This window comes from Apodemus sylvaticus, chromosome 14 (assembly GCF_947179515.1).
Source record: "Apodemus sylvaticus chromosome 14, mApoSyl1.1, whole genome shotgun sequence".
NCBI lineage: Eukaryota > Metazoa > Chordata > Mammalia > Rodentia > Muridae > Apodemus > Apodemus sylvaticus.
Genome location: NC_067485.1, coordinates 89747109 through 89761265, shown reverse-complemented (window position 1 = coordinate 89761265; position 14157 = coordinate 89747109). Strand labels below are relative to the sequence as shown.

At 40.8% G+C, this 14157-nt stretch overlaps 1 protein-coding gene across 1 annotated transcript in view; it reads left to right on the top strand.

Moving 5' to 3' along the window:
* Ryr2 (ryanodine receptor 2) overlaps window positions 1-14157 on the top strand; it is a 466338-nt gene that overhangs the window by 213173 nt on the left and 239008 nt on the right. Inside the window, exons 24-25 of the mRNA XM_052156653.1 lie at window positions 4558-4661; window positions 12054-12137. Of these exons, the coding sequence (XP_052012613.1) occupies window positions 4558-4661; window positions 12054-12137 (188 nt within the window). The remainder of the gene's footprint in view (window positions 1-4557; window positions 4662-12053; window positions 12138-14157) is intronic.

The window sequence follows — 14157 nt, the reverse complement described above, 5'->3', positions numbered from 1 at the left end:
CTGTATGACAAGAACTTCAAGTCTCTGATCCAAGAAATCGAAGACCTCAGAAGATGCAAAAATCTTCCATGCTAGTGAATTGGCCAGATTAATACAGTAAAAGTGGCCATCTTGCCAAAAGCAATATTCAGATTTAATGCAATCCCCATCAAAATCCCAACTCAATTCTTCATAGAGTTAGAGCAATTCTCAAATTCATCTGGAATAAAAAAATGCTCAGGATAGCTAAAACTGTTCTCAAGAGTAAAAAAAAAAAAAAAAAAAAAAAAAAAGTCTTGAGGAATCAGTATCCTGGATCTCAAGTAGTACTACAGGGCAATAATGTTAAAAACTGCATGGTATTGGTACAAAGACAGGCAGGTAGATCAATGGAATAGAATTGAAGACCCAGAAATGAACCCATACACCTATGGTCACTTGATATTTGACAAAGGAGCTAAAACCATCCAGTGGAAAAAAGATAGTCTTTTCAACAAATGGTGCTGGTTCAACTGGAGGTCAGCATGTAGAAGAATGCAAACTGATCCATTCTTATCTCATTGTACTAAGCTCAAGTCCAAGTGGATCAAGGACCTCCACATAAAACCAAACACACTGAAACTAATAGAAAAGAAACTGGAGAAGACCCTTGAGGACATGGGCACAGGAGAAAATTTCATGAACAGAACACCAATAGCTCATGCTCTAAGATCAAGAATTGACAAATAGGACCTCATAAAATTACAAAGTTTCTGTAAGGCAAAGGACACTGTCAATAGGACAAAATGGCATCCAACAAATTGGGAAAAGATCTTTACCAACCCTACATCGAGGGCTAATATCCAAGATATACAAAGAACTCAAGAAGTTAGACTCCAGAGAATCAAATATCCCTATTAAAAATTGAGGTACAGAGGTAAACAAGGAACTTTCCCCTGAGGAATATCAAATGGCTGGGAAGCACCTAAAGAAATGTTCAACATTCTTAGTCATCAGGGAAATGCAAATCAAAACAACCCTGAGAGTTCACCTCACACCAGTCAGAATGGCTAAGACCAAAAACTCAGGAGACAGCAGATGCTGGTGAGGATGTAGAGAAAGAGAAACACTCCTCCACTGCTGCTGGGGTTGCAACACACCAGTCAGAATGGCTAAGACCAAAAACTCAGGAGACAGCAGATGCTGGTGAGGATGTAGAGAAAGAGAAACACTCCTCCACTGCTGCTGGGGTTGCAAGCTGGTACAACCACTCTGGAAATCAGTCTGGCAGTTCCTCAGAAAACTGGGCATGATACTCCTGGAGGACCCCGCTATACCACTCCTGGGCATATACACAGATGATTCCCCAGCATGTAATAAGGACACATGCTCTACTATGTTCATATAAATAGGGCTGTATAAGTTCTGAAACTTAGTTCCAAATAAAGATGCCATCCGCCTCACAATAATGTTCAGACATTGCTTAAACTGCCAAAGACTGAATACCTTCCTTTGGGCATCATTTCTTTCTTTCTTTCTTTCTTTTTTTTTTTTTTTCATTCTTTGCTTTGCTTTAGTTTTTGTGAGATGCTAGGAATTCACTGTGTCACCTGAGCTAGCCCTGTGCCCCTCGACATCTTCCTACCTTAACCTCCCATTTGCTTGCCTTACAGATTTGAGTCACCCACCTAACTTGGCTTCATTAAAAACCAAGGAAATAGATAAATGATAAATATAAGATTGAACCACTGGCTAAAATCACCAGGGAGGGAGGTTATCAATGTGTCAGTTTCCAGAGGAACCATGGACAAAATTCACCAAAAGTTTCATTGTGAAGCCATTGAGGATGGTTATAGGCTTGGAAGATTAATTAAAGAGTTTGTCCAAAAGACAAAATGAATTCCCGTATAGTGGCAGCTGTTTACTGGTTTTTCAGTAAACAGATGAGATGTTTTTTCACAAGGTCATAAGATGACCTCAGACAAATGGTTTCCAGCAAATTGTTTTGCTTAACAACAAAATGAAATAATTCTCATAACATGTTGGTTAAATCTAGTTCCATTTAACATCACATAGGCTCTTCCTGCTATATGCCAAGCCTTCCAAGTTTCCAGATAGGAAAGGGAACAGTGTTCTCTCTTGCTAAGATGTACCCCCGGTCCATATTTCACTTTCTTTGTTGAGCTTGGATCTCACCAAGTTGACCGAGCTGGCCTTTAATTTACTCTGTAGTCTAAGCTGACCTTGAACTTGAGATCTCCCTGCATTAGCCTCTTGGATAGCTGAGATCACAGACCTGAATCACTGGGTTTGACTGTGTGGCTTTTTGGGACTTTGTGTTTAGTTGAGGGACAGACATACAACCTCAGAGTGAAAAATACGTAGAGCTTCCTTTTAGATATCAAAGAACGCTTCTAGGTGAACTCAAAGATTAGAGGTGCAGGAGATAATTTGGCAAGCAGAGATCAGAGTTCTGATCTAGGCAGAGACTCAAAATGTATCAAAGGAGGTAGAAGAAAAATGGAACATTTCCCAGTGACCTGACAGTGGCCACAGGTTAGAGACCCAAGGGACCATGGTACAGAGCAGAGAGACCATGAAGACAGAAGGCATTCGACAAAGAGTTTTGGTCACAGTGTGATTTTATTTTATAGGGGCTAACATGATAAGAGGTGAAATGCTTTTATCCTTGCACTGGGGCCCACCGAACTCTGATGCTTTGAAAGCATGAGTAATGTGGCAGGGGCAGAGAGGGTAAAACAGGTATTGGAGGAGAGATGGGTCTCTTATAGGCTGGTGCCTAGGATGGGGGTGGTGAGACATTGCAGGCGTGCTTCCAAAGTCGAGAACAGGCTACAGTAAGAGAGGGGAGGGATAGGCAAGGCTCTTCTCCTGGAAAGCATGGCAGTGCTGTCTCTTCCTGGCAGAGGGTGGAACAGTAGATGGAGACTATACAGATAGGGGATTGTGTCAGTGCTAATTTATTTTTACTTTCTTGTTTAAAACTTAGGACTCAAGAATTGGAGTCCTCGGTTTTGTAACTCTGCTTCATTTGCAATTCCTATTCATTTCTAATGATCCAGAGAAAGAAAGGAATAAAGTCATGATTTCTAATTTGGCTTTAAAGATAAAAAAGCTCACGTTTGCATACTCTTTCAGTGGCATATATAGAACCTGGTAATTATTCCCATGGAGTAATTCGTTTGCCACAGCTTATGGCTGTCATCAAGGAGCCACCAGGGCAGGGATGCCTATGTAATTTAGGTCTTTACAAAGATTACAAAAATTTAATTACTAAGTCAAGAATAGAGAACATCTTCATTAATTTCTTCCTGCAATCTTGAATGTGGTGTGACCACTAATGAACTTGGCTCTTGGCTCTTACCATTGGATTTTATATTCTTGGATTCAATCACATGTAAGCTATAAAAAACAACAACAACAACAACAACAACAAAACCTGAGTGCAAAGAAGAAAAGAAGAAAGAAGAAAAGAAAACAACTGGAAAAACAATTTCCATCAGTGGTAACTTTGAGTTGTTCTTCAGGTGTTGGAAGTCATTCAGAGGGACTTAAAACGTGCAGGCAGTGGACACATTCCATGGGCTCTGTGTATGGATGCTGCCATCTCAGAGAAGGGACTGGAGCATCCATGGATAATTTTGGATTTGGGTTCTAGCAAGCTTGATAAAATCCTACACCCAGACCCCAGTGGATATCAAGGAACATTGGCAAAGAGTTCTCTGAAGAAAGTCTTTACTGCGCTAATCTATCTGTTAAAGTCATGAGTTCATTTGTGATCTCAGAAGGTTATTAGGAAGGCTGGAACGAGTAAGCAAAGGCACCACAGCGTTTTTGTGTCCAGTCATGTGGCTTATTCATGTCCTTGAGCAGAGTAACTCTAGATGGAAAAAGTACTACTAAGTAAATCTAAAGTCACTGTCATATCTTCTCATAGAGTTCATTTCTATGTTAGTGCCATGTGTCAGGGCATGGATATTATCCAAGAGCTAGAACACCTGCCTTTGTTGTCTAGTGAAAGGAGATAGACAGTAAACCAAATAAAGGGCCACTCTTTTAGGCATGTTGTTGCAGGCCTGCAATCTCAGCATACAGAGGCTAAGGCGGGAGGATCTTGAGTTTGAAACTTGTCTGGGCTACCTAGTGAATTCAAGGCTGGTCTGGGCTACTACTAAGCAAACCCCTCCATCCCAAATGATCTAGTTTACTACCACACAATATTATGCACAATTAAAAGAAATTGTCAGTAGGGTCAGTGTGCAGATTACTACATTACAAAGGCAGATGGAGTAAACATTATGGGAAAATGGGAGATTTGAGCCGATTCTGGAAGGAACCCAGTGAGCATGCTCATGGGCTCATGGAGCCAGCATGGCAGAGGCCTGTGGGAGGTAAGAGCTAAGCTAAGCCCAAGGAAGAGAGCAGGGAGTGTAGACCATGCTAACCTTTCAACAGACACTTGAAGATCCCAGAAGCTTCCTAGGGTCAACTGTCAGGGAGTTCTACCTCCCCATTTGTCCCCACACAACTGTGTCTCCCACTGGAGGATCCTCTGGCTGATTTTCCTTCCTGTTTCAGGTTAGAGATGACAACAAGAGACAGCATCCATGTCTGGTGGAGTTCTGCAAGCTTCCGGAACAGGAACGCAACTACAATTTGCAGATGTCACTTGAAACCCTCAAGTAAGTGCCTTTATATATTATAAAGTTCAGGATGCCAAGTATTGACATCAATTATACTTTTATTCTGCTGGGAAGCTATTTCTACTGTAGAAATTTCCATGAAATGCAGTTGGATTGGATCAATATTTGTTGGAAATTTGACTTTGAGTTGATTTTGTTTATTTGCTCGTACATGGCTCTAGAGTTGTTTGATGGTTGAATCTTTCTAATTTATTTATTTCTTCGATCTATTATCTATCTACCTATCTATCATCTATTTTCAAATTCAAACTTCTTTTCTCAGTTGGGTATTTACCATGTTCCTAAGAAGGCAAGTCTTAGTAGGGTAGCGTGTTCTCTTCCTGTGTAGTATGGATATGGCTAGAGAGAAGCTCTGTTCCTAGTTTTTATCAGAGAGCCAGGAACTGAGATGGTAAGTTCTTATCTTGCCTGGCTCTGTACCATAAGTTGGAGGCTGGAGACCTCCCTCTGCCTGTGGGCCTCACTCCGGAATCACTTGGCATTCTTCCTTGGGTCCACAGCTTTGGCAGCTAGGAACTATGAAAGTCCACACAAGCCTATGGGTCTTAACCTGGGTCAGATCTGGTCCTACTACTCCATGGCTTCTACTGAAGGTGATCCCTCTTATTTGTAGGTATTATTATTATACATCAGTATTTCCCAAAGGAAAGCCTATGATTGCTTTAAATCATAGGAATTAAGGAATACAAGAGTTCTAGAATCTAACTGTGCTGTTTAGAGTGTGAGCGAGGGACTGGGCCAGTCACAAACTTTTACAGGTCTGTGCTGATTTTAGATATGAAAATTAAGTGGATGGAAATATTCATGACAATTTAAAGGAGAAACTTTCATAAATGTAACATTTAAAAATAGAGGCACATACATTATATATCTTGGTTTAAATGTTTTAACTTTACAGAACAGTTTTTATTATATTTATTTACCTCATCAGACTGATAAAATAGAAATGAAGAGAAAGTTAGCCCTTATCCACAGTTATCTTAAAGAGCACTGATTTAATGTATTTAAGAGAGTTACTTATAGGAGTTAAGCAGACTTTCTTTTTTTTAATATTTTTATTTTCTATATTCTTTGTTTACATTCCAAATGATTTCCCCTTTCCCGGATCCCCCCTCCCCATATGTCCCATAAACCTTCTTCTCTCCATCCATTCTCCAATCACCTCCCTCCTTTTTTTCCTCTGTCTTTATATTCCCCTCCAATGCTGGATCAATCCTTTCCAGGATCAGGACTTTCTCCATACTTCTTCTTGGGAGTCATTTGTTATGCGATTTGTGCCTTGGGTATTCAGGGCTTCTGGGCTAATTAATATCCACTTATCAGAGATTGCATTCCATGTGTATTCCTTTGTGACTGGGTTACCTCACTTAGGATGATATTTTCCAGATCAAACCATTTGCCTAAAAATTTTGTGAATTCATTGTTTCTAATTGCTGAGTAGTATTCCATTGTGTAAATATACCACATTTTCTGTATCCATTCCTCCTTTGAGGGGCATCTGGGTTCTTTCCAACTTCTGGCTATTATAAATAAGGCTGCTATGAACATAATGGAGCATGTGTCTTTATTGCATGCCGGGGAATCCTTTGGGTATATGCCCAGGAGAGGTATAGCGGGGACCTCCGGAAGTGTCATGTCCAGTTTTCTGAGGAACCTCCAGACTGATTTCCAAAGTGGTTGTACCATCTTACATCCCCACCAGCAGTGGAGGAGTGTTCCTCTTTCTCCACATCCTTGCCAGCACCTGCTGTCTCCTGAGTTTTTGTCCTTAGCCATTCTGACTGGTGTAAGGTGAAATCTCAGGGTTGTTTTGATTTGCATTTCCCTAAAGACTAATGATGTTGAGCACTTCTTAAGGTGCCTCTCGGCCATCCGAATTTCTTCAGGTGAAAATTCTTTGTTTAGATCTTAAGCAGACTTTCATACAGTATATGTGTGTACAGTATATGTATGTACATCTCTGCACACACACACACACACACACACACACACACCAGAGTTTGATACCAGTGCCTTTCTGAAGTACTTGACACCCTAATTTTTGAGACAGAGCCTCTCGCTGCACCTGGAGCTCACCGATTCAATTAGACTGGCTGGCCAGCGAGTCACAGGCAGCTTCGTCCCCCTCTGTCTCCTTGGTGCTGTGTTTGCAGACATGCACTGCCACACAGGTGTTTTTAAACCTGGGTTCTGAGTATCCCATTGAAGTCTTCATGTTTGCAAAGCAAGCACTTGACTCAGAGCCATATTTCCACCCCCACAGAATCTTTATATTTTGTTACTTGGCCAGTAGAGATTTGAGATATGCCATCTTCCTGTGGCTATGGTGGAATAAATAAAGGGATAAAGATTTTATTTTAAAATTTAAATGTTTTTGAAAAATTGTATAACTTTTATTATTTTATTATTATTAATGTGTACATGTATGTGTGTGCGCACATGTGCATGCGTGTTTGTGTGTGTACACCTGTGGAGGCTAGATAAGGTGTCAGATTCCTTTGAGCTGGAGTTACACTACAGGCCATAGTGAGATGCTGGACACAGGTCCTGGTAGCGGATTTGTGTCCTCTAGGAGAACAGCAAGTGTTCTTTTTTTTTTTTAATTTTTTTTATTCGATATAATTTATTTACATTTCAAATGATTTCCCCTTTTCTAGCCCCCCACTCCCCGAAAGTCCCACAAGTCCCCTTCTCTTCCCCTGTCCTCCCACCCACCCCTTCCCACTTCCCCGTTCTGGTTTTGCCGAATACTGCTTCACTGAGGCTTTCCAGAACCAGGGGCCACTCCTCCTTTCTTCTTGTACCTCATTTGATGTGTGGATTATGTTTTGGGTATTCCAGTTTTCTAGGTTAATAACCACTTATTAGTGAGTACAGCAAGTGTTCTTAACAGCTGAGCCATGTCTCCAACCCTGCTGTCCCTCACCCATCTTCAGACCTGTCCTTAGTGGAACTATTTTCAGTCAAGTTAGTCCCTTATATTAACATGCTTCTGTATTTGTCCCTTTGTGTCTTGTTTGCTAAGAGCAAGGAGTAATTCACACTGAAACTACTTACCACAAACTCAAGGTATAAAACCTAAATAATGTTTCCTATGCAAGGCTAGGGCTCGGGCATGCCACATATTGCTGATGCAATTTAATGTCATGCAAATAGACACATTAGGAGTGATCTTAGGCTCTGTTGGTCTCTTCCTGGAAGGGGTGTGTGCACCATAGGTGTATTAGTTTGGGTTCTCTAGAATCACAGAATATATGGGCAGTTACTATATAGTTAGGGAATTTGTCGGATGACTTACAGTCTATAGTCCAACTCCCCAAAAATGGGCAGCAGCAGCTGTGGATGGAAGTCCAAGGATCTAGCAGTTGCTCAGTCCCACGAGGCAAGCAGGCAAGGAAGAGTAAGTAAATCTTCCTTCTTCCAATGTCCTTATATATCTCCAACAGAGAGTGTGGCCCAGATTACAGGCGTGTGGGTCTCCAGCAGAGGGTGTGGCCCAGATTAAAGGCATGTGCCTCCATGCCTTTAATCCCAGATGATCTTGAACTCAAGATCTCCTTGTCTTAATCTTCTGAAATTCATAGCCACTATGCTTCAAGTTCTCCATGCCAAGATCCAGGTCAGAAACTTATATCTCTGAGCCTCTAGATTAGGATCATAGGTGAGCCTTCCAATTCTAGATTGTAGTTCATTCCAGATATAGTCAAGTTGACAACCAGGAATAGCCACTACAATAGGTCAATAAAGACCCTACTGATGGCAGACTATGACCAGGCTGGTTGAGCTAATTAATGTATTCTCTGTCACCACAAGCCTCTCTGACACTCTGCAGCTCTGGCCTTGGTTTGTAGTCATAACATAGCATTCACACATTTTGTTCCATAATTCATGGTGGCTTGTTATTTCCTTGTATTTTACAGTATAATTTAGTTAAATATGCAGTATATCCCTTGTCACTTTAACAATTGATGGCTAGGCCAGCTGAGTGTAGAAATGTACAAATTTGCGTAGAGTATGCTAAACCTTTGGCTGTGGTGTATAATCTAATCTCCCTTCTAACAGCTCCTGGTGGCTGGTCTGATGAATCAGTAGACACCTGTGTGTAGTGCCTTTCCCTGAAGGGAATGCTAATGAGAGCTCATGAGTTTATTCTGAACATATGCCTATTGCATCTCACAGCTAACTTGGGTTCACAAATATGGTTTCTTTAAAAGTCAGAGTAAAGGGGGAAAAGCTTGCTTCTCCTACACACATTTACACTGACAGGCATACCAGGTTCTTAGAATATATGCACGCTTGCCACACACTCACAGAGGGTCGGGGGAGAGGAGAAGAGAGAAGAGGAATGTGGTGCTTCAAGACAGACATACATATCATTATGAGGAGAGGAAGTGGGGCAGGCAGGAAGAAAAAGGTAGACAGCTTATGCAAAGAGACAGAGAGATAGAGACAGATAAATCAGACAGACACCCCTGACACACACACACACACACACACACACTTAAACACATACACACAAAACACATACATACAGAGTCAGATGGACAGATTCACCAGTATACACACACACACACACACACACACACACAGAGGAGTAGATAGAAAGAGGCATAGAAATATTCATATACAGACATGGAGACATGGAGACATATTCAGATACAGAGAGAAAGAGACATGGACAGAGAGACACACACTGGTTTGGGTATATATGTGGTTGGAATGGACTAGCCTACAGAATCAAATAGCAGCACTTTGAGTCCAGTGGATTCTTCCTGAAACACAGTTCTTGACTGGGGGAGATGGGTGGTCAGTCTTATAGTTTCACATGGTCCAAAGTCAGGCTATTTAAATGTTGTTCTCAATCAAAAACAAAACAAAACAAAACACCTTTGTGGAATGATCTGGAATAATGTTTGACCAAATACCTGCATAATGAGACCCACTGGAGTTAACACATAGAACTGTGAGTCACTTCATAAGAGACATTTCCTGAGCTTAGAGCAGATGTCAAGTGTGCTCAGGGTTCCTTTTTACCTGTAACCTACGAATGTCCCTCTTGTCCAGTCAGTTCTGCTCTCCCTACCGCACATATCCACAGACCTTGGCTGTGTTGTCTGCCTGGAGTATTCTGTTCCTTATTTAACCCCTTATGCCAACAGAGCCTTATTTTTGAGGTAATAGCTATTCTTATTATGGTAGATCTCAAAGGTATTTATAAAAAGTGTAACTTGCCGTGGTTTCAACTTTATCTGGTTTTATCCTTTGTAAGTGCCTTTCCCTCTCACCCTCTGAGAGCTGCGGGGCATTCTGCACCTTGGAGCATGCCTTACCATAGCACTAACCTGCATGCCCCCACTGCCCTGGGCCTTTGTTCAGGCCTGCCTGTGGTGTCTATTCTCTGTGTGAGATGAAGGCACACTTTCTCTAGGACGTGGCTCCTGGGAAGAGGATTAAAAGGCTGCACGGATCTCTACTGAGAAGGTCACACCACAGTTTGCAGAAGCCATTGGCTCTCATTAGAGCCATAGGAAAGGGCTGGAGAGATGGCACAATAATTATAGATACAGACTTCTCTCACAGAAGATTCACAATCTCCTATAAATCCAGTTCTAGGTGCTGCACTCTTGTTCAAAACCCACACATAGAAACATAGGTAAAACAAAATAAAATTATAAAGCATAAAGACCATAAGGAGATGGCATATACCAACTGATTTTTCCATGGCTTAGGGACTTTACAACCATCATCAATGTGACTTTGTCAGCATAGACTCACAGCCGCTACCTTTGAAAAATGTAATGTTGAGGTATCAATTTTCCTTGATAGGAACATAGGAGCTGTTAAAGTACATATAGGATGTGCATCCACACATGCAGCTGCTTAGGAATTATGCTGTAATCAGATCTCTTGGTGCACATGCACTCATATGCTAATTACCTAAATTTAAAATAAATCCAAACATTATTGTCTAAGCTGGCTTTGGCATTCCCAGTTGATAGTTCCTAGCCCTCTGCATACTTCATTGATCCAAAGACCCAGATCATAAGTTACTACTGTCCACTGACTGCACAGGACTCAGCACTTAGGCATTTAACAAATATTTACTGAATGGATGATTGAATAGGGGACAATGGTTAACACACTTTCTGCTTCAGGATACTGATATTGAATAAATACAACTTGGATTCACTCCATTTGGCGTTTTTCTGTTCTTGTTTTAATCACTAAAGTCTTTATTTTATTAATATTTCTCCACTCACCTATCCATCCATGCAATTATATCTAGAGGACTAGATAAAATATACAGGCAGACATGTATGTGTATGTCTAGGTAGGTAGATGGATGAGGCAGTCACAGGTTCTAGTAAGTATAAGGGTATTCATTGTGGTATTGTTTGAAACAAAAAAGGAAAGTCACCTTGAAAGGCTATTAAAAGGGAATATATTAAGACATTTTGATAGCTCCAATAATCACAACAAATAACCCACTTCAGTGATGAAATGGCTCAGCAGGTAAAAGTACTTGCCACCAAGCCTGACAAATGCAATTTGACCCCCAGGACCTGCACAGTGGAAGGAGAAAACTGACTTCCACAAGATTTACTGACCTCTATTCATATATGTGTCCCTCTAAACAAATAAGCAAACAAACAAAATATTAAAAAAAAACAATAAATAGGTCTGGAGAACTAGTTCATCAGTTAGAGGAGATAAGTGCTTCTGCAGAGGATCCAGGTTCAGTTCTAAGCATCCACATGGTAAATTACAATCGTTCATAACTCCACTTTCAGGAAATCTGGTATCTTCTCTGACCTCCACAGTCACCAGGCATGCACACAATACACATATGTACATTAAGATACATCACTTATGCACATAAAATAAATCTAAAAAATGTAAAGTACAATGAATAAGTCTCTTTGAGGATTTAATACTAATCTGCTTTATGGGAGAGAGCAATACCAGGAAGGTCGTAGTAGAATATGGAAATAACAAGGTACAGAGAAGTAGCTCCTACCTATACTCAAATTGGGGTACACAGTAGAACACAGTAGTGCTAGCCCTCCTGTACAGACCCAGGTGTCTGATTTGCCATACACAGAGACATCCATTAGAAACAGAGCTATTAAAAAGTCTGGGGGGGGGGTCAGCTTTCCACTGCTAAGAGCTTGAGCCATTCCAGTGTTCAGTGTCTTTCCCCCTACCTGGAAGTAAACAGGTGGATATGTGTTTCCTTTACCTTCGGAAGGAGAGCCTTGCACTCTTCTTACAAGGTGGATGATGTGGTGTAGCTCTCACATGGTCTTCTGCTGGCTGCTTTCAGATGTAAGGACTTGGTTCTTCAGGCTCATCTCTGGTGTTGCTTTCCAGGACTTTGCTGGCATTGGGATGTCATGTGGGTATAGCAGATGAACATGCCGAAGAGAAGGTGAAGAAAATGAAGCTGCCCAAGAAGTAAGTTGAATGGTTTGCCTGTACCTGGTAACTGATGTGTATCTTTAGCACACTGGAACAAACCTTGGAGGAAACAGATAGGCCGGTACTCTTGGCTATGCAGTCCAGATTTCAAAATTTAAATAGACTGAAGAGGCAGCTTAGTACTCAAAACACTTGCCTTCAAGCATGTAGTTAGGAGTATAGATTACTAGGGATCCTCCTAAATACCTGCTGGGCATGATGACCATCTTGGAATTTCATTCAGCCTAAGAAGGTGGAGACAATCAATGTCCCTTGAAAAATCTGGCTGTTGAGACTTGTCATATGGGTAATGAACTCTTATTTTTATTGAGAGACCCTGCCTCACTCAGCAAAATGAATGAGGAATGGAGGATGATTCTGGACATCAATCGTGGGTATCCACATGCTCTAAACAAATGTTCATATGTACATATACAAGTGGCGTCTGTGCACATAGAGAAACATGTGCCCACACATACACCACATATTATGTGTGTGTGTGTACATGTGTCTGTGTGTAGTGCAGGTTTATGCATGGTTACAGGACAACCTGTCTACCTTGTGTCTCTGCTACTACATACATCGGCCAGTTGACCTGTGAACTCTTAAAAACTCTTAATTTCTATGTCTCATCTCCCAGTAGGGAACATCGGAATAACAGATGCCTACATTCTATACCTGGCTTTTACCAGATTCTTGGGTAACTCCAAACTTGGGTCATTGGGCTTGCACTTTACCTACTGAGCCATTTCCTCAGCCCATTGTGTTTGTGATTTAACGAGATACCTTTTACTTGTTTCATGTGTATCTCATGGAAATAGATCTATAGTGTCTAGACATCCAAGTCACAGTCTACTTGGAACTGCTGTTTCTGTTTTCCCCTAAAACTTCATTTCCAGCCCATCTGCACACACTGCATTGTATTCTCTGCCTTCTCTTTGAAAAGTTGCTGTCTGCTGAGTGTTCTTAATGATCAGTCTCTCTCTCTTGAAATGGTCCTTTGTCTTGACTCAAGATTACCAAGGAGTAAATGAATATCCCCAAGCAAAACAGAACCACATTTATATTTCACAATTTTACCACATCGATATTTATTTTAAAACAAACAAAAATAAGTGAAATAATAGAAGAAATATATGCCTTGACATTCCCAATTCTAATTTCTTTTTCAAATTAATTCTGCTCTAGTTTTTTTTTTTTCTGGAGAGTATTATTTTGAGTATTCTCTATACCCTTTCCACAAAAATGTCAGCCAAGCATTCATTTCTTGATATGCTTCCAGCAAGGCATGCTGCTTCTATCTCCCCTGTGCAGTCATCTGGAGTGTCCCTATTTGTTTCCAGGCCCAGAAAGGCTCCTCAAATTTAAAGCTACCACCCATTTAACCCAGACTTCATCTTCTCATGTCTACCACATGACGTTCACACACTGATTTCCTGGCTCTATTTACCTTGGCTCTTACTAAGCAGGGTGAAGGTGGCCGGAGACGCAGGACTTGCTGGGTGTTGTTGTAGTCTGCCATGCTTTGACTGTAGCATTTAGATGGTCTCTTCTAGGCTCATTTACAATACCCCCTTAAGAAGTCCCTGGGTCCTTTGGAAATGGAGTATAAAACTGGTCTGCCATTTTATAGGACCCTCCATCGGTTCATCCAAGTGATACTAAGTTTTTTATTGTTTTGCATCTTCAGGAATTTGATGCAAGTAGAATGGATAGGTCAGCAGGATTTGCTTGGTTTACTTTTGTTCTCTTTTTCACATGGTATTTTAAAAAGAAACTCTAAAGAAAACCAAAGTCCAGACTGTAATTTTTATTTAATTAGATTTTATACATGTCAAAATTAAACTACAAGATAATAAGGACAAAAGATTGTGGGTTCTTTGTCAAGTGAATGGATTGGAGTTACATATATTCTTAGTTATATATTATGTATATAATGCATATACATACATACATACATACATACCTAATGGGCTAATTTTATAAAGTTATTGTCACAGGGAGTAGGCTTTTTGAA